Below are 21,944 nucleotides of genomic sequence, written 5' to 3'. Positions count from 1 at the left end.
AATACAATAACATATCACAAGAATATATAAATGCGTTTAAATGTGATAATCAGAATCGATATGATTCGCTCCCGTTTGGCCATAGAATTTGGGAGTTTTTTTTTTCAAATTTTATTTTCAAATATCTGTTTGTTATAGATTTTAACCACTTTTTGGCAGATTTTGAAAACAAAATCTTCAAATCCCAAAAATAACTCTAGATTAGTTTTTGACGTTTTTGAAGTTTTCTACTCACGAAACTTCAAATTCTTTTCAAATAAAATACATGTCCAAACACAATTTCAACTTTAAAAAACCATTTTCCATCTCATTCTTCAAAAATTTAAATTTTAAGTTCCAACCAAATCTTTGTCTGAACGCTAGTTAAATCTTTTTTCCCTTTAAAGGAATCAGTAAAAAAGAGGAAAGATGGAACTAGATTAGTAGCAACCAAAGCCATTGAATTCAGACTCCTTGAAGGGTAAAAAGACAAACTCCTTATTTACAGAGTTTCGAACTCATTATTTACCGAGTTTCGAACCATGCATCCTCGGAGATTTCTCGGTCATTATAACAGAAAAGGTCAGAATAAAGCAAGATGGATAACGCTTGGACATGTCAAGAAAACACATAGACCTGGTAAATAGCAAAAGCTAATATTATCAACTAATATAGTGAGCATGTTAGCCAAATGCTTTCTAGTTCTCTACACTCCAAATCACTTCAAAATGTCATTTTCTAAAGCTGTGGGAATTGACATGTTCATGCACTGAAAGCAAGAACAAACAAATGACCCCATTTCCTATATCGAAAGTGCCAAGACACACATCAAAGCATTTAAAAGAATAACTAGAAGCCAATAAGGGGCTCACAAATGAACTTTTGATTAAGCAAAATTAGCTGGCAAAGGGGAAAATAGGGACCACCAGTTATAAAAGTACAGTGAAGGAATCCTTATCCTTGCTTCTAAAATCACTGATATAGTGGCTGGCCAGTGGTACTCTGATAAACACCTGTTTGGCAATCATGCCAGATTTTCTTGAACAGAAAGAAATACTCAAGAGGAAATTGAAATATGTGACTTCAATTGAAAAAATTTAAATAACCTGATGAAAATTACAAATGCACTTGGTTATGTGAAAATTGCAAGGAAAGAAAAGAATAGTATGGAAGCCATTAAGCAGGTTGGTGAAAAAGAATTACATAAAGTACAGAAAAGAATTGCACAAGCATTTAAATATTTAAGTACTGATCATATATATCCAGTTTAAAATTTATCTCCAACTAGTTGGCAAATTATGGTTTCTACTACTATCTCCTTCACTAGTATCTGATGCTCCATCACCATATTGTTTTCTGGCCAACTTGGGACCAGTTTGATTGTCTTGCTTGTAGTCACGGTGGGAATTAGACGATTCTCTTTCCCTCCCAATACGACGTTCCTACAGATTGTAGAAACTGACAGATTAACAGACGCACAATCAAAATAATTAAGGAATGCCACGCAACAAAATCTTGATTACTTATTTGAGAAAAATGAATCTGGTACATACATCGCGAACCAGCAGGTCATCCGCCTCTAGCATGTGGATAATGTGCCCCATTTTAGGCCTCTTTTGAGCATCAGGATCAACACACCGAAGAGCAACCAAAAGAACACGTTTGAGTGCTTTCGAACAAGGCATTTCAGGCAACTTAGGATCAACCACTTCCTCAGATTTTCGATTCCCAACCATCATTTTTAACCACTCCACCAAATTAGTCTGCCATTTATTTCCATTTTTTAGTCGTATAAAATAGCAATTACTCAGTGATATTCATAAACTGATAAGGATGGGAAAAACTAACCTCGCCTTGTGGTCTACTATAATCAACAGGAGTCCTCCCACTAATTATCTCCATAATAAGTATCCCAAAGCTATAAATATCACTCTTCTCATTAAGCATACCGGTACACGCATATTCTGGCGCAACATAACTGGTCCAGAAATAATGTGTTAACTAATAGCAGATAGATGTAATATAGGAAGCCCAATTCACAGACCAAAAAAGGTCAAGAGGTACCAAAAAAAAAAGGAAGAATTCACTAACCCAAATGTTCCCATTACGCGAGTTGTCACATAAGACCTCTCTGCATTCAGGAGTTTAGCAAGCCCAAAGTCTGATAGCTTTGGATGCCATTGGCGATCGAGGAGTATGTTGCTGGATTTTACATCTCGATGAACAACTTTAGGTTCCAGACCCTCGTGAAGATAGCCTAAACTGTAGCATATATAGAAAAACTAGCAGTCAAGCTACGTTTTAAAACCTTGCTATGTACAAACACAAACTGTAAAAGAAGTTCTGATTACATACGCCTTCGCTGTTCCCAGTATTACAGTCATCCTGATATCCCATGTCAAAGGACTGATGTCCCCAACATCACCATGAAGCCATTGCTCCAAAGTTCCGTTGTCTACATACTCATAGACAAGCATCCTAAAGAGCAGAAAGATACTCTCAGTCTCTTGACTTTCAAAGAAAACTACAATCCATAATTCAAAATATAGATTGCAATGGTTACCTATAAGCTCCTTCAACACAGTAGCCAAGCAGCCTCACAAGATTTTTGTGTCTTACGCGCCCAATAGCTTCGACCTCCACTTTAAACTCTTTCTCTGCTTGACCCCTGAAATTGCTGATCCCATTAAAATATTTACTAAATTATTTATTCAAAGAAGTACTCCTATCATGAGCTAAAGATTGGAAAAAGTGATAACGCAGTAAGATTAGAATCTCCATTTTTAGTTCGAAGATGCAATATTTCTCCAAACACAAAGAAAGGAGTAAAGAGAGGTTCCCCCTGTCAAATGTGGTAGAAGCATCAAATGTGAACCAGCATTATCTTTTTCTTCCTGAATTTAACATGTTAACTCAGCTAACTAGTTGGTTTTCGACTGGAAAATCTAAAAGAACACTCCTCATCTCACCCAGAGGAGGAGATTTAAAGTACAAGTTATGAAAAGCCAAGAAAAGAATAAGTACTTTGATTCACAAGGGGTGGGAGCTTGAGTCCACATGAAGAAATCATAATTGTTAACAGGATCAACTGTAGAATCTAAGCGCCACTAATTGCATTCAAGTTGAAAACACTAATTAGATTTTTAGCAACGCCCTAATGGGGAACAAGCAAAAAAAGAAAGTCACAAATATCTTTGTGTAATCAAAATGGGCATTAATGGTTTTTACCTGTTATTCAAGAGATTTTTAACAGCCACTCTGGTGCCATCAGCCAATATACCATGATACACAATTCCATACCCACCTTCTCCAATCACATTCTCATCAGACAAGCAATTAGTGGCAGCTTCAAGCTCTCTTAGCGTATACCACCTTCCCCACCCTAAATGTGACACTTCTGGCAACTGCCCACTATTCCCTATCGACCCCGTTTCAGCCCCACTCGTCGCTCTACTCTCACCGCTTGATGCCCCGGGCATCTTGTCTGAAAAAACCACTCTGTGCTCCACCTTCCCCATGTCGATCTGTATTTCTGGAACCGCCTGATACATAAAGATAAAGCCAACCAAATTTCAACTTCCAACAAAACTCAACATCCCCAGTTGAAAACAATCTAAGTTATCAAAGTCTACATCTTTTTTCCAATAAAAAACCAGAATTCCCCGTTCAATAAAACTCTAAACTACCAAGAATAACATTAACTTCAGCATAAAGCAGAAAACCATTTCTAGAAATTGTGAAGTTATCAAAGATTAAATCTTTTCTATATAAAGCAAAACTCCCAATTCAGAAAAGCACTTAACTACCAAAAGATAACAATTTTCAGCTAAACTCAAAATTGCCAGTTGAAAATAATCTTCGTCATCAAAGGTTACATATTTTTCAATAAAAAGCAAAATTCCTAATTCAAAGAATCTCTAAGCTATCAAAGATAACATTATTTTCAGCATAAAGCAAAAAATACCAATTCGAAAAATCTCAAATCAGTCCAAGATTAAATGTTTTCTATTTAAAGCAAAACTCCCTATTCGAAAGAACTTTAATCTATGAAAATATTACATTTTTCCAATAAAAACAAAAATTTAACTATACATCAACGGAAAAACCAGCTAATAACCTCATTGAAACAGTAAATTCAAAGTAAAAAATTGGGATCATAAAAAACACCTGAGGAACAATGGGTCGGTGATCTGGGGCGGGGTCATGGTGGACAATCTCTTGAATTTCCTTAGAGACAACTGGGGTGAGCTCAGAATGGCGGTGGTGCAGTTTGGCTTTGTGAGTGGGGGTGTTGCGGCGGCGAGAGGCGGTGATGCAGAGTGAGAGAAGAAAGAGTATGAGAACAAATACAACTCCAACAAAGATCCCAATTACCACCCACAGTTTCAATCCAAATATCGAAGTGGTTTTCGATAATTCACTGTTCACAAACGCTGCATCGTACAGTGACATCTTAAATCTTCACTAATCGAAATCACTGCACTGCATGTGTATTCCAATAATATATTACTTACTATGTGTGTCTCTATAATGTGTTAAACTAGCAAAAAGGGAAGAGTGAAAGAGTATACATTTTGATTGTTCAGGGAAAATGGGGTTTTTCCAGTGAATTTGAGATGATATAAGCTTAAAATGATGATTTTCCGGCGAGATTATGGTCCGATTCTTGATTTTCTGGCGAGGTTATGTCGGAGTCTTGATATTCCGGCGGAGAAGAGAGTAATGGGGGAGACAGAGGGAGGTGGGCAGAGACAAGAGAGTGCGTGTGAGAATCTCTCCCCTTTCTTCTTTTTTTTTTTTTTTTCTTTTCTGCCAGCCTAGCAACTAGTAATATTGTCAGTTTTTCCTGTTTAATAACAATTGGTGATTATTATTATTAACCCCCTCAGATTTTTGAAATACTTCTATTTGAGTGTCTTACTTTTTTAAAATGTTATATTCTCCCAGTTGTTTTTGGAAAAAAGTATTCTATCCTGATTTTTTTTCCACCGAAGAATAAACAAAAGTTCTTAATTTCATAGCATGTTTGGCCAAGTTTCTTCGAAGGCCAAAAGTATTTTTTTTTCTTAATTTAAGTTGCTTGCCCAAGCTTCTACAAAGGCCAAAAGTATTTTTTTTCTTTCCAAAAGTATATTTTTTCTTAACTTAAGGTGTTTGGCCAAGCTTTTTTTGAGAAAAAAAATACTTTTGGGAAGAAACAGAAGCATTTTTAACTTTTTTTCTTACCAAAAATATCCTTAACAAATATAGTATATACCAAAATAACCGTTAAATCTAATACTTAGGATATTAATGTATAAGTATTTCTTCTTATTTTTAGGATAATTTTTTAATATATAGTGACTTTATGGGTGAGTGCTTTTATATTTGTTGAATGATTTTTAATATATTTGAATAATATTAAAAGAATTAAAGTACCTTTTAATTTTATTTTCATATTTTACTTAAATAAAATTAAAAGATTTAATTATTGTCTGTAATAATAAATTTTTGAGATTATTTATTTACTTATAATATTAACTATTAAGTAAATGTATTCATGTCCTTATTTGTAATTTGATACTTAAAAGTATTTTTTGAAAAGCTTTGGCCAAACACAAATTATTAATCAAAAGTGTTTTCGAGAGGGATTAGTCAAACACAAAGTACTTCTCTCCAAAAATACTTTTTTTCAAAAGCATTTCTCAAAATAAACTGATTTTACCGACTTGGCCAAACAGGTCAATCAGTTGATGTGCAAGTATCTAACCAATACAGCTAAATTTTTCTTTTTGAAAGTATATTTGCCACGATGATCCTTTAAAATGAAGTCAAAATTTATTGGACAATGATAAACATTTGAAGAAAAATGTCATTATATTTAAAATGCTTCAATTTTGGATTTTAAAGTTGAAAAAGAAAAAATTATCTCAGTGTTAAGAAAATTAAAATGAATAAGACGTGTAAGTTCTTGATTTTTCTTTTTTCTAATCCAAAGAGTATTTATTTGACAATTAAAAAATAATAAACTAAAATATAATATAGGTAAAGACATTATAAGTCATAAATTTAACTTTAAATTTGGACCTCGAGCTCAACCTCAATATTGAAGCATCATGCGTGCAACTTTTTGAGTTAAAATAAATGTTCAAAATTGTACTACTATATTTTGAAAATTAAGATGTCAGTTGGTTTATGTGATGGAGCATTATTTTCACAACATAAGCAAACTTGATAGTTCTAATGAAACTACCACCAATAATTTAAGTGGGTTTAAAACACATTTGGAAAAATTATTGGAAGGGTCCAAATACAGTATCTAAAAGTTGAGGGGCTCTTATAATTGCTGAGAAAAATGAGGCAGAGACCATGACGAGTAAAACGTCTTGGTAATAGGAAAATGACGTGTATGCCCTGATTTGGAATTCTTACAATTATGTGTTCTTGTATTAAATAATTGAGTTTAAATTATATGAATCGCAAACAATTTTTTTTTTTATACAATCAAATTATTTAAAAGAATTTTATATAGGGGTACCAAGACAGGCGGGAGGGATAATGAGAGTTCACGGGAGTGTTTATTAACCACTATATTAACTAGAAAATTTTGAGATTATCAATTCAGAATCATTATTTGTCGGAGCATGTTTATTTTTATTTTGGTGTTCAACTACCTTTCCCGCACCAAAAGATAATGATGAACTTTAAGTACGATTTAAAATCTATTATTTCAATAAGGAAATTTAACTGTGATGATGTTGTATAAAATGGAATGAGATGAGTATCTTTATTTAATTTTTTACATGAGTATTTTGAAATGATGGTATGAGTTAGAATTTAAAAAAAGAAGTGGAGATTCATATATTTTAACTTTGGTTGAGACTTAATGCGTAGTTACTGTAGTTGAGTATTTTGAAAAATAAATCTTTGAGGAATCCTTTAATGTACTCGGTAGTTGAATGTTTATAGGGATCTAAAAGGTAAATACGATTTCACATTGATAGTAATTTATCCTAATTAGGCTGACTTGTATTTGTTGTCCTAAAATTGTAAAATTAACAACTTATTAAATCCTAGCCAAGTAGTGTGAGAGTGTCAGTCAAATCTGCAATAACATATTTGGCTTTACTATTTTGGCTAAAATGGAGATTCTCATTTAAAATCCATCATCTTGCAAGTTTTTTTTTTTTTTTTAAATCCCTCTAAATTAGGAGGATCTATAATGTTTTCACACTTCCCCTCCAGCGTGACTTATAAGTGTATTTAATTGTGAGAAAATTAATTACTCCATCCGGTTCATAATAAGTGATTTTTTAGTATTTAACACACCCTTTAAGAAAATAAAAACTCCTAAAAAAAAAGTTATTCACTAAATTACCCTTAATTAATTGTTACTTTGACTCATTGAGATATGTAAATAAGGGCAAAGTTTGAAAAAATAAATTAATTCCTTTTCTATGATATAAAAAGACACTTATTTTGGATCAAAATAAAAAGGTCAAAAGACCACTTATTATGGACCGAATCGATTAAAAGAAAATTTCCAAATACATCAATCTTTAGAGTTTAGACACATCGTTAGAAGACAATTTGCCTTTACAAATTTCAAAGATTCGCCAGCACTAATCTAACTCTTTCCTATTACTTTGGGCATGAACTAAAAGAGCCTTAAAGAAAAGGAGGAAAATAAAACTCAAAATGCATTGACTAAACTATTGAAAGAACAAAGCGAAAATGAATTTGAAGGGAGAAAAAAGGAGCATAACCTGTAAAAGCTAAAGAGGTAATAAATCTTATAGCTAGAAACCAAATACCTTTTTTTCTTTTCATTTTTTTTTTTTTTCGTTTTTTGGATTGGAGAGAACCTTAACCTTTGTTGGTGGTTGACGGTTAATACTTGAGTTTAGTGAAAGGAACTGATGTTGAATGCCTAACTAAGTTTTACATGTTACCTACGAATAAATTACTCATGTAAGCTATGTAACATAATGTGTGGAGATAAATGCTATAGATACATAACAAATAGTTTCTGGTGTTTACTATCTATAACAATCATTTAAAACAACTACCTATAGGAACTTTAATAATGCTCTTGTCAACCCCACTTTCTGTCCCACTTCTTAGTTGAAGATTTATTAAAATAAATTTATCAAAGATGCGGCCAAATGGTGCTTAATGACTAAACGACATTGGAAAAGGTAATTAACTTAAACAAGTAGAGATGTTGAATTAGGGAAACTCTATAGTTAGGCTATCATATTGCTTTTGGTTGCAAATGTGCTATCTTTAGAATTTTTCTGCAAAGAAATTATTGACCTTTATGATTGATACTTTACCTTTTTTTTTGGAGCCCAATTGGTTTGTTGTAAAGCTAGAAGTAACAATAACATGATTGCATGCGTTATAGCACTTTCTTTCTTTCTTCCTTCTTAAGTATCCTTTTTAGCCTACTTTAGTAAGGACAAGTGAATGATGCGTATGAGATAATGTATTTCTATGTTTGCTCTTAATTAAAAGCTAAAAGAATGGTTGTAATGTCTATTTTTACAGAAACAAATGCCAAAAAGAATGACCAAGTTAGTGTTACGTTTTGGGATAGTGGCCTTGTCCTAAGAATGGATCGGTTATTAGCCTCTTTTGCTTCTTAAGAATAATCTTCACGACTTAATGACTATACGATGAAACTCGACACATAACAGAGACAAACTCATAATTTAATTTTGATCCTTCTACTAAATATTATAACAAACTCTAACGGTTAAATTTAACAGAATCTTGTGAGATTTCTTTTTACCCATAAATTAGAATTAATACCCGCGTGATGCACAAACATAAACTATGTCAAATTATGATTTGAATTATTTGGACTATGTGCAAATAACATTAAAATTAAACCTTCTATATATAAATTATAAATAATTATTAGATATTAATTAAGAAGCAGAACATGAAACCATTTTTCAAATCTCACGTGGTTATAAATAATTACTAAAATAGAAAATATTCTTCTTGGCACTTGTTTTTGTTTTACGGTCAATATTAAAGAATACTAAACATGTAACGTGGTGATTTGTCTCATTTAAACAAATTAAATTATATTATTTTAATAAAATTCTTACTACCACTTTGATTTTCATCTCAAATTTAAATAAGTCTTATTCTTCTACATTTTTAGACAGATTTTTTTTGACTTTTGCATCTATACCCGATTTTGGGATCACAATTGAACCTATACCCACTTTGCAAAAAGGTTTGCAAGCGTATCCACTTTACGATCAACTTCAGACTTATCAGGTCTGAAGTTAAAAAAAATTAATCTGAAGTGCAACCAATTGTTTCATGCACTTAAGGCTAATAAGTCTGAAGTGAAAAATTACACTTAAGATGCACTTAAGGCCAATAAGTTTGAAGTGAAAAATTGCACTTCGAATGCACTTAAGACCAAAAAATCTGAAGTGCAACAAACATTTTCATTCACTTAAGATCAATAAGTCTGAAGTGAAAATTTTGCACTTCAGATGCACTTAAGGCCAAATAGGTCTGAAGTGTAACTAATGATTTCATGCACCTAAGGCCAATAAGTCTGAAGTGAAAATTTGCACTTCAGATGAACTTAAGGCCAAAAGGTTTGAAGTGCAACAAACGTTTTGCTACACTTGAGGCCAATAAGTCTGAAGTGAAAAATTGCACTTCAGATGCACTTAAAGGCCAAAAAATCTGAAGTGCAACAAACGTTTTGCTGCACTTAAGGCCAATAAGTCTGAAGTGAAAAATTGCACTTCAGATGCACTTAAGGCCAAAAGGTCTGAAGTGCAACCAGTATTTTTATGCACTTAATTAAGGCCAAATAGGCCCGAAGTGCAAATTACTCAGAAACAGAATTTTTTCTTCGAATTATAATAATCCAATATACGATTTAATACTTAAATCTACTCCAAATGAGCTCAAATTTGAAACATAACCTCCAAATATCATCAGGAACAAACCCCAATCATCAATTTGTCAAAACAACAATAAATCTAATGAACCCATTTTGCAATTAAGAAAAAGAAGAAGAAGAAACCCTAAGCATTTGTAAAAAATAAACATCATAACAGCTCAACATTGTAAAATATCATAAACTACATTAAAATATGTTCACAACCACCATATAAAATCATTGTCATCTGAAGAAGAAGAAGAAGAAGAAGAAGAAGAAGAAGAAGAAGAAGAAGAAGAAGAAGGAGGAGGAGGAGGAGGAGGAGAAAGAGGCATGAAATTGTTTAAAAAGTGGGTACAAGTTAAAACTTTTTTAAAAAGTGGGTATAGGTATTTGGGCGCCTCGTGTAATTTTTACGATTTTTCCCTCTTTTTTGTTCCTTGCTTATAGTTTTTGTATTATTTATTATTTAATATTATGATACTATAATGTGATCTTTTATTAGCTTATAAATTAACTTAATGTCTTGCTTATTATATTTTTAATAATCATCAATAAATGTAATTATTTTTATTCTTGAAATTTAATGTACTTTATACTATTATCCTCTTACTTGGAACTCTTTCATCATTTTAATATATCAATAATGTTATTGAGTATTATTAATTAAATATTTATTTTTAAATAAATTTAAAATATAAGTATTCTCATACTATCTCTATTTTTCACTTTATTTGTTCTCTTCCCTGCTAAGAAATTTTAATTAGTTTTTCACACAAATATTTTACCTATACTCAAAATAATATCATATTTTATTTTGAAATATTACTTTGAATTAGTCTAAATATTAATAAATAATTTCTTTTAGAATGTTTCAAATTTATTGATTTTTCTTATAATTATGTTTTGTATTATTGCAATTAATTTCTTTTCTCTTTTACTTTCAAGATACAAATTTGTCAAACTTTTAGTAAAATTACCTACATGAAATATTTATTTAGTATATTTAAATTTTTAATTTGGTGTCAAACTTTTATTTTTTTTTATCTATAGAAACTTCAATTTTGTAGTCATTTCCGTATTTTGAGCGTTTTCATCATAATTTTAAGAATTTTCTAATCTCAAGGTTAAATAGTCCTTCTATTTTATTTTTTAATATTTGTTTTTTAATTTTAATTATTCTTCTTACTTAATATTATCACGTTTTCATGTGATTTTTTATTAACTTTTCAGTTTATGCAATATTTTTTATCCACTACTATTTTTAATATAATATAGATAGATATATAATTTTTTAATATTAAATAAATTTTTATTTTATTTTTAAACTATTGATTGAAATTCTTAAATTGTTTAAATTTATCAATAATATTTTTAAGTATTGTATACTTACTTTATTTTATTTTCTGAAGCAATTCTAAGTATAAATATCCTCACATTTTCTCTAATATTTTTAATTTTTTCTTTTATCTATTAGACTTTAGTTACGTGGTCTTATCCACATGCATATCAGTTCTTATCATACTTAAACATTTTTTTTTCATCTTAAATTTAAATAAGTTTTATCCTTCTTCTTTTGTATGATGAAAATTTTGATTTTTTTCTCTATTTATTCCTTAGTTTTGCTATTATATTATTCAATACTTAATATTATTACATTGTCATATGGCTTTTCATTAGCTTGTTTAAATTTAATATTCATTTTTACTATACTTATTCTAATACAATACAAATAAATATAAAAATTATTTCAATAGTAACTTTGACTCTATTCTCATATTTTGAAGTGTGATTTTATCATATTAACATATTAATAAGCAAAGGTTCCTTGGACGACAAACGGTGTTTTAGTTATTCATATATAAATACTTCATACGCACTAACTTCCTGAATCCACTTATGAGATTTTTGTTGTTTGTATATTTCTAGAATCTGGACCCATTATATTAATACAAGACCCATTCAAAGTGGACCAATGGGTGCTTTACTTTTCACTTTACTATTTATTGTTTTTATTTTTTTATTGTCTAATGTCCAACTACTTCATCTTCTTCACTGGAGAGTACGTACTACTCTCCCAATCTTATGTCTTCTTATACTTTTATTTCTTTGCTTAAAATTTTGGCTGGAGTCTTCTTCTTCCTCCTCTTTCTTTTATGGTTTAATTTTTCAGGAATAATGAGCCGTTTCCCCCCTAAACTTTTTTCTTATGTCTTTGTTTCTATTTCCGCTGGATTCCTCTTGGTCTCCCTCTTTCTTTTCTTTCTGCTTTCTACGTTTCATTTTTTAGTGTCTAATTTTAGGATTTGGTCTTTTCTGATTTTGACTGAGTTATCCTATGTCTTGCATGTGTGAGCTATATCTTGAGATGAATACAAGAACAACAACATTACAGTATAATCCCACTAGTAAGGTCTGGGGAGGGTAGCGTGTACGCATACCTTACTTCTACCCTGGGGTAGAGAGGCTGTTTCCGATAGACCCTCGATTCCCTCCCTCCAAGAACTCCCCACCTTACTCTTGGGGTGACTCGAACTCACAACCTCTTGGTTGGAAGTGGAGGGTGCTCACTACTAGATTAACCCACTCTTACGAAAGTTAATTTATAGTGATTAGCACCTGCAAATTTTATATTTATGTCTCATGTTTTAGAATAAAATTTAGGACATCTAGAGCTTTTAGCTATTTTTGTTGATTAGGTACACACATGCATGGCAACTGAATTTCTTTTTCTGCTGAAAATTCTATTACCTTTACCGTTTCTGATGAGATTTATGCTACACTGAATAGTTTTTCGCTATTTTATTTTTTTAAGATGAATTTCTGTGGGTTGATCCATAAAAAAATATGGGTCAAGAGTTAAGCATTTTCTTTGTACGATCTTTTAATTAGGTAGAATCAATTGCGAAATCAGGAATTTTATTTAGCATGTTCAAACTTGAAAGAAGTATAAAAATCTCTAATAAAGGGTGTTCAATATATGTTATATACCACTAAAATTTAATATTTTGTCAATATACTGTATAATTTTTCGATGAAAAGTGATCAGTTGAACACCTTGGGACTACGTAGCTTCGGCCCGGTAGGATTAGCAACTAAGTAGTAATACTTTTTTTTTTCTCTCTTTCGTATAATATACTATCTTGGCAGTGACGGATGATTAATGTAAACCGGAGTATTACTTATATATCAGAAAAGTTAGTTTGATAAGTTTCTTACAATTAAACTATATTTTTGATGATTTTCTGTATAATTAACCCATGCAACTAGAGTAAAAGATAGTCAAGTATAATTAATCTTCCCTCCTTGGATCATATTCTAAGAATGGAGAAATATGTTTCTTTACAAAAACCTATCTTCAGCAAAAACTGCTTCTCTGATGCATTAGACTTTTAAGTATTGATATTTTTTTATGAAATATTGCTTCTAATTTTTGTTGTGCTTAGGTGACTTGAGTTGTCCTCAGATTTCTCCACTAATTCACTTTCCGCAACTATTACTTTAAAATACTGGTGCTTCAAATTGACTCTTTGCCTGATTTCGCTAACTAAATATTTTAGAGATTTAAGAATTACTATGTAATATGACCATTTAAGAATATCAAATTTTCATGACATTTATCATGATATAATATTCACTATAATAAAATTTGTAGATCATAATATTTGCCATGACATAATTAGGCCAAGGAGTTCTTGCTATAAATAGAGGAGCTTCTCCTCATTTGTAAATACACCAATTCAAGAACTTTTCACTCTTATCTTTCTTTCTCCTCCTTTATTTCATTATAGAGTATTTTGTAAGAGAGTGAGTGTTGGGAAACACTTGTGTGAACCCTTTCTTTGGAGTGATCTTGTGAGATTATTCTCTTGGGGTATTTGGAACTAATTAGAGTATTTACTCTTATTTTGTACTCTCTTTTGTACTCTTGTTGGTATAGTGAAATTGCTTCTCTCCGCTTGTGGACGTAGGTCACCTTGACCGAACCACGTTAAATTTGTGTCTTCTTTATATTCTTTAATTGCCGTTATTATCAACTTGCATTGTCTTTGTAATTGTCATTATAACATTGTTTGGCTAAATTCCGCACTACCCGATTTACCGATCCTAACAAATTGGTATCAGAGCCAGATCTAACCGGGTTAGTTTAAATAGCCAAAATGACTCTAACAAAGTTTTATGTTGAGAAATTTGACCGAAGTGCAAACTTCGGAATGTGGCAATTAAAGATGGAAGCTATCCTAATTCAGGATGGCTTAAATTTGGCATTACAAGGAAAGGAGAAGATGCCGGATAAAATGACGGACGAGGAGTTTGCCGTCATAGACAAAAAGGCAAAACCAGTTATTATTTTAAATCTTTCAAATAAGGTTTTGCGTGAAGTTGCAGTAGAAAGCTCAGCCAAATGCATATAGGAAAAGTTTAAAACCATATATATGAAAAGAACAGTAGAAAACAGGCTTTACCTAAAGCAAAAACTCTACACTTTTCGTATGGCTGAAGGTACCTCTATACTTACACATCTAGATACTTTTGATTCTCTTCTTATGGATTTAAGTAACATAGATGCTGAAATCAAAGATGAGGATCAAGTTGTGTTATTGCTTGTTTCCTTACCCCAGTCGTTTAAACACATAAGAGATACTATACTTTATAGAAAGGATAATATCTCTTATAAAGATATCAAATCTATTTTGAAATCAAAAGAACAAATAGATAGAGATATTACTAGGGATACTAGTGGGAACCAAGGGGAAGGCTTATTCATAAGAGGTAGATCAAATAAGAAAGATTCAAGTAGCGATAAAAAACCTAAATCAAGGTCAAAATCCAGATACAGAAATGTCATGTGAAAATATTGTCATAAGAAATGTCACATTATTTCTGAATGCTTTAAATTAAAAAAGAAAAGAAAAAAAAAGTATACAGAAAAAAAAAATGAGCACAAAAATACTGATACTGCCGAAACAAATGTAGTTATTGATGAGACCGAGGGAACTATTTTTTTAATAATTAATAATAGTTTCACGACTTAATGACTATACGATGAAAGTCGACACATAACAGAGACAAACTTATAATTTAATTTTGATCCTTCTACTAAATATTATAACAAACTCTAACGGTTAAATTTAACAGAATCTTGTGAGATTTCTTTTTATCCATAAATTAGAATTAGTATCCGCGCGATGCACAAACATAAACCATGTCAAATTATGATTTGGATTATTTGAATTATGTGCAAATAACATTAAAATAAAACCTTCTATATATAAATTATAAATAATTATTAGATATTAATTAAGAAGCAGGACATGAAACCATTTTTCAAATCTCACGTGGTTAGTAAATAATTACTAAAATAGAAAACATTCTTCTTGGCACGTGTTTTTGTTTTACGGTCAATATTAAAGAATTGCTAAATATGTAATGTTGTGATATGTATTGGTTGAGCATATTAAATCATATTATTTATTTTTCATATCAAATTCAAATAAGTCTTATTCTTCTACATTTTTAGACAGATTTTTTTTTGGCTTTTGCATCTATACCCGATTTTGGGATCATAATTGAACCTATACCCACTTTGCAAAAAAGGTATGCAAGCGTACCCACTTTACGATCAACTTCAGACTTATCGGGTCTGAAGTTAAAAAAAATTAATCTGAAGGACAACCAATGGTTTCATACACTTAAGGCTAATAAGTCTGAAGTGAAAAATTACACTTAAGATGCACTTAAGGCCAATAAGTTTGAAGTGAAAAATTGCACTTCAGATGCACTTAAGGCCAAAAAGTCTTAAGTGCAACAAACATTTTCATTCACTTAAGGCCATTAAGTCTAAAGTAAAAATTTGCACTTCAGATGCATTTAAGGCCAAAATAGGTTTGAAGTGTAACCAATGGTTTCATGCACTTAAGGACAATAAGTCTGAAGTGAAAAATTACATTTCAGATGCACTAAAGGCCAAAAGGTCTGAAGTGCAACAAACATTTTGCTACACTTAAGGCCAATAAGTCTGAAGTGAAAAATTGTACTTCACATGCATTTAAGGCCAAAAGGTCTGAAGTGCAACAAACGTTTTGCTACACTTAAGGCCAATAAGTCTGAAGTGAAAAATTACACTTCAGATGCACTTAAGGCCAAAAGGTCTGAAGTGCAACCATCATTTTTATGCACTTAATTAAGGCCAAATAGGCCTGAAGTGCAAATTGCTCAGAAACAGAAATTTGTTCTTCGAATTATAACAATCCAATATACGATTTAATACTTAAATCTACTCCAAATGAGCTCAAATTTGAAACATAACCTCAAAATATCATCAGGAACAAACCCCGGTCATCAATTTGTCAAAACAATAATAAATCTAATGAACCCATTTTGCAATTAAGAAAAAGAAGAAGAAGAAACCCTAAGCAATAGTAAAAAATAAAGCATCATAAACTACATTAAGAAGAAGAAGAAGAAGAAGAAGAAGAAGAAGAAGAAGAAGAAGAAGAAGAAGAAGAAGAAGAAGAAGAAGAAGAAGAAGAAGAAGAAGAAGGAGGAGAAGAAGAAGAAAAAGTTGTTTAAAAAGTGGGTACAAGTTAAGACTTTTTTAAAAAGTGGGTATAGGTTAAATAGGGGCGACCAAATAGGGCGCCCGTATAATTTTTACGATTTCCCCCTCTTTTTTGTTCCTTGCTTATAGTTTTTGCATTATTTATTATTTAATATTATGATACTATAATGTGATCTTTTATTACCTTATAAATTAACTTAATGTCTTGCTTATTATCTTTTTAATAATCATCAATAAATGTAATTATTTTTATTCTTTAAATTTAATGTACTTTATACTATTATCCTGTTACTTGGAACTCTTTCATCATTTTAATATATCAATAATATTATTGAGTATTATTAATTGAATATTTATTTTTAAATAAATTTAAAATATAAGTAACCTCACACTATCTCTATTTTTCACTTTATTTATTCTCTTCCCTACTAAGAAATTTTAATTAGCTTTTCACACAAATATGTTACCTATACTCAAAATAATTCACATTTTATTTTGATATATTACTTTGAATTAGTCTAAATATTAATACATAATTTCTTTTAGAATGTTTCAAATTTATTGATTTTTCTTATAATTATGTTTTGTATTACTGCATTTAATTTTTTTTCTCTTTTACTTTCAAGATACAAATTTGTCAATCTTTTAGTAAAATTACCTACATGAGATATTTATTTAGTATATTTAAATTTTTAATTTGGTGTCAAACTTTTATTTTTTTTATCTATAGAAACTTCAATTTTGTAGTCATTTCCGTATTTTGAGCGTTTTCATCATAATTTTAAGAATTTTCTAATCTCAAGGTTAAATAGTCCTTCTATTTTATTTTTTAATATTTGTTTTTTAATTTTAATTATTTTTCTTACTTAATATTATCACGTTTTCATGTGATTTTTTATTAACTTTTCACTTTATGCAATATTTTTTATCCACTACTATTTTAATATAATATAGATAGATATGTATTTTTTTAATATTAAATAAAGTTTTATTTTATTTTTAAACTATTGATTGAAATTTTTAAATTGTTTAAATTTATCAATAATATTTTTAAGTATTGTATACTTACTTTATTTTATTTTCTGAGGCAATTCTAAGTATAAATATCCTCTCATTTTCTCTAATATTTTTAATTTTTTCTTTTATCTATTAGACTTTAGTTACGTGGTCTTATCCACATGCATGTCAGTTCTTATCATACTTAAACAAATTATTTTTCAACTCAAATTTAAATAAGTTTTAACCTTCTTCTTTTGTATGATGAAAATTTTGATTTTTTTCTCTATTTATTCCTTAGTTTTGCTATTATATTATTCAATACTTAATATTATTGCATTGTCATGTGGCTTTTCATTAGCTTGTTTAAATTTAATTTAATATCCATTTTTACCATACTTATTCTAATACAATACAAATAAATATAAAAATTATTTCAATAGTAACTTTGACTCTATTCTCATATTTTAAAGTGTTATTTTATCATATTAACATCTTAATAAGCAAAGGTTCCTTGGACGACAAATGGTGTTTTAGTTATTCATAATAAATACTTCATATGCACTAACTTCCCGAATCCATTTATGAGATTTTTGTTGTTGTATATTTCTAGAATCTGGACCCATTATATTAATACAAGACCCATTCAAAGTGGACTAATGGGTGCTTTACTTTTCACTTTACTATTTATTATTTTTATTTTTTTATTTTTTTAAGATGAATTTCTGTGGGTTGATCCATAAAAAAATATGGGTCAAGACTTAAGCATTTTCTTTGTACGATCTTTTAATTAGATAGAATCAGTGGCGAAATCAGGAATTTCATTTAGCATGTTCAAACATGAAAGAAGTATAAAAATCTCTAATAAATAGTGTTAAATATATGTTATATACCACTAAAATTTAATATTTTGCCAATATACCGTGTAATTTTTCGATAAAAAGTGTTCAGTTGAACACTTTGGAGCTACGTAGCTTCGCCCCTGGTAGGATTAGCAACTAAGTAGTAATACTATTTTCATGACATTTGCCATGACATAATATCCATTATAACAAATTTGTGGATCATGACATTTGTCATGACATAATATCCATTATTAGGCCAAGGATTTCTTGCTATAAATAGAGAAGTTTAACCTCATTTGAAAACACACCAATTCAAGAGCTTTTCACTCTTGTCTTTCTTTCTCCTCCTTTATTTCATTATAGAGTATTTTGTAAGAGAGTGAGTGTTGGGAAACACTTGTGTGAGCCCTTTCTTTGGAGTGATCTTGTGAGGTTATTCTCTTGAGGTATTTGGAACTAATTAGAGTATTTACTCTAATTTTGTACTCTTTTTTGTACTCTTGTTGGTATAGTAAAATTGCTTCTCTCCGCTTGTGGACGTAGGTCACCTTGACCGAACCACGTTAAATTTGTGTCTTCTTTATATTCTTTAATTGCCGTTATTATCAACTTGCATTGTCTTTGTTATTGTCATTATAACATTGTTTGGCTAAATTTCGCACTACCCGATTTACCGATTCTAACAAATTGGTATCAGAGCCAGATCTAACCGGGTTAGTTTAAATAGCCAAAATGACTCTAACAAAGTCTTATGTTGAGAAATTTGACCGAAGTGCAAACTTCGGAATGTGGCAATTAAAGATGGAAGCTATCCTAATTCAGGATGGCTTAGATTTGGCACTGCAAGGAAAGGAGAAGATGCCAGATAAAATGACGGACGAAGAGTTTACCGTCATAGACAAAAAGGCAAAAACAGGTATTATTTTAAATCTTTCAAATGAGGTTTTGCGTGAAGTTGCAGCAGAAAGCTCAGCCAAATGTATATGGGAAAAGCTTAAAACCCTATATATGAAAAGAACAGTAGAAAACAGGCTTTACCTAAAGCAAAAACTCTACACTTTTTGTATGGCTGAAGGTACCTCTATATTTATACATCTTGATACTTTTGATTCTTTTCTTATGGATTTAAGAACATAGATGCTGAAATCAAAGATGAGGATCAAGCTGTGTTATTGCTTGTTTCCTTACCCTAGTCGTTTAAACACATAAGAGATACTATGCTTTATAGAAAGGATAATATCTCTTATAAAGATATCAAATCTATTTTGAAATCAAAAGAACAAATAGATAGAGATATTACTGGGGATACTAGTGGGAACCAAGGGGAAGGCTTATTCATAAGAGGTAGATCCAATAAGAAAGATTCAAGTAGCGAGAAACCTAAATCAAGGTCAAAATCCAGTTACAGAAATGTCATGTGAAAATATTGTCATAAGAAAGGTCACATTATTTATGAATGCTTTAAATTAAAAAACAAAGAAAAGCATACAAAAAAGAAAAATGAGCACAAAAATACTAACACTGCCGAAGCAAGTATAGTTGCTGATGAGACTGAGAGAACTATTTTTTTAGCAACTAATAATAGTTTCAAATCTAACAATGAGTGAATTTTAGATTCGGGTTGTTCTTATCATATGTGTCCCAATCGGAATTTTTTTTACCACATATGAATCTATTGGAGGTGGAGTTGTATTGATGGGAAACAATGCTGCCTGCAAATTTATTGAAAAAGGTACAGTCCGAATCAAAATGCACGATGGTGTGGTAAGAACTCTCACCGATGTTAGACATGTTCCTGACTTGAAGAAAAATCTCATCTCTTTGGGCACTCTAGAATCTCTTGGGTGCAAGTACACAGATGAAGGTGGAGTTCTGAAAATTTCTCATGGTGCTATTGTGATCATGAAAGCACGTAGATTTGGTACGTTGTATACTCTTTTGGGATCTACTGTTACAGGTGCTGCAGTTTCAATATCAGATAAATCAGATTCTGACATCACCAAATTATGGCATATGCGATTGTGGCATATGAGTGAAAAAAGTCTTTCCATCCTCAGCAAAAGAGGTCTATTATGTGGCCAAAGTACCAGAAATATGGAGTTCTGTGAATATTGTGTGTTCAGAAAGCAAAAAAGAGCCAGCTTCAAATCTTTAGCGATTTATAGAACAAAAGGTACTTTGGATTACATTTATTCAGATCTTTGGGGTCCTTCACGTACCCCATCAAAATGTGGTGCCAGATATATGTTAACTTTTATTAATGATTATTCAAGAAAAGTTTGGGTTTATTTCCTAAAAAATAAAAGTAATATTTTCTTAAATTTCAAACAATGAAAAGTTTTGATTGAGAAGCAAACATGAAAACAGGTTAAGCGGCTTAGAACAGATAATGACTTGGAATTTTGTAATGATGAATTCAACAAATTTTGTAAGAATGAATGAATTGCTCGACATCGTACTGTGAGAATGACACCTCAGTAAAATGGTGTGGTAGGAAGGATGAATAGAACTCTTTTGGAAAGGGCTCGTTGCATGATTTCAAATGCTAGATTGACAAACGCCTTTTGGGCAGAAGCTATCTCTACAACTTGTTATATTGTCAACCGAGCTCCTTCTGCACCTTTGAACTTTAAGACTCCAGAGGAAATGTGGTCAGATACTCCTGCTAATTATTCTGATTTAAAGATATTTGGTTGCCATGCATACATGCATGTAAATGCTGAAAAATTAGAGCCAAGGGCTAAAAAATGCATTTTCCTTGGGTATGCATCTGGGGTGAATGGATACCGACTATGGTATCCTGATCCCACGATACCAAAATTTATAATTAGTAGAGATGTAACCTTTGATGAATCTTCTATATTATATTCTAGAAAAGAGTCTTCTAGTTCTTGTAATACAGATAAAGGAAAGAGTACATAGTACCAAGTGGAGATTGAGATTGACATTCCTTCTGAGCCAAGCCCATCAACTTTGGAGCAAAATACAGTTGACTCCTGAAGTTGAGCCAGAAGCTGAAATTCCTTAAGTTGAGACTCCTGAAGTTGAACCAAAAGAAGAAGAGTATTCTATAGCCAAACATAGACCAAGAAGAGAAGGTAAACAACCATTAAGGTTTGGAGATTATGTTGCATTTGCTTTTTCAGTTGCACAGGAAACTGAAGAAATTGGAGAACCATCAAAATATTCAGAAATAGCTTCAGCGAGGTATAAGGCACAATTAGTTGCAAAGGGCTATAATTAGGTACAAGAAATTGATTTTAATGATATTTTCTCACATATTATTAAACATAGCTCTATTCGTGTCTTGGTTGACTTCGTTGCCATGTATGATTTGGAATTAGAACAACTTGATATTAAGACAACTTTCTTACATGGTGAACTTGAGGAACAAAAATATATGCAACAACCCGAAAGATTTGAAATTGAAGGAAAAGAAGATCATGTTTGCTTGTTGAAGAAATTCTTGTACAAATTAAAGCAGTCTTCAAGACAACAATATAAAATGTTTGATTCCTTTATGTTGGGTCATGGTTATTCGAGGAGCATGTATGATAGTTGTGTTTACTTTCGGAAGTTAAATGATGGTTTATTTGTGTACCTATTATTATATGTTGATGACATGCTCATTGCTACTAAGGATTTAACAGAAATTCACAATTTG

At 30.9% G+C, this 21,944-nt stretch overlaps 1 protein-coding gene across 2 annotated transcripts; it reads right to left on the bottom strand.

The window, feature by feature from the left end:
- Positions 1-1,045: 1,045 nt before the first annotated feature.
- On the bottom strand, positions 1,046-4,799 carry LOC107794130 (putative serine/threonine-protein kinase At1g01540). 2 transcript variants are annotated; one of them, XM_016616594.2, is made up of 9 exons: positions 4,551-4,689; positions 4,147-4,461; positions 3,208-3,521; positions 2,543-2,656; positions 2,335-2,457; positions 2,071-2,241; positions 1,828-1,957; positions 1,533-1,742; positions 1,046-1,421 (listed from the first exon to the last, which is right to left on the bottom strand). In XM_016616594.2, exons 2-9 carry the CDS (start codon positions 4,429-4,431, stop codon positions 1,254-1,256), a joined length of 1,515 nt encoding a protein of 504 aa, XP_016472080.2. In that variant the 5' UTR covers positions 4,432-4,461; positions 4,551-4,689; the 3' UTR covers positions 1,046-1,253. The 2 variants fall into 2 exon arrangements, with proteins under 2 accessions (XP_016472080.2, XP_016472081.2); XM_016616595.2 differs by having other exon boundaries at positions 2,543-2,647; positions 4,147-4,799.
- Between the last annotated feature and the right edge of the window lie 17,145 nt (positions 4,800-21,944).

The sequence above is a fragment of the Nicotiana tabacum genome, chromosome 19, assembly GCF_000715075.1.
Source record: "Nicotiana tabacum cultivar K326 chromosome 19, ASM71507v2, whole genome shotgun sequence".
NCBI lineage: Eukaryota > Viridiplantae > Streptophyta > Magnoliopsida > Solanales > Solanaceae > Nicotiana > Nicotiana tabacum.
This window is presented reverse-complemented; position numbering and strand designations above follow the sequence as displayed.

Bases quoted from the DNA above. Each gene is read 5' to 3' on its own strand.
- LOC107794130 (XM_016616594.2), bottom strand. From the start codon at position 4,431: ATGTCACTGTACGATGCAGCGTTTGTGAACAGTGAATTATCGAAAACC. The intron at 2,657-3,207 runs GTAAAAACCATT...TAATGGGATCAG, and splicing joins AAAAATCTCTTGAATAACAG to CAATTTCAGGGGTCAAGCAG. The intron at 2,458-2,542 runs GTAACCATTGCA...TCTGCTCTTTAG, and splicing joins TGTGTTGAAGGAGCTTATAG to GATGCTTGTCTATGAGTATG.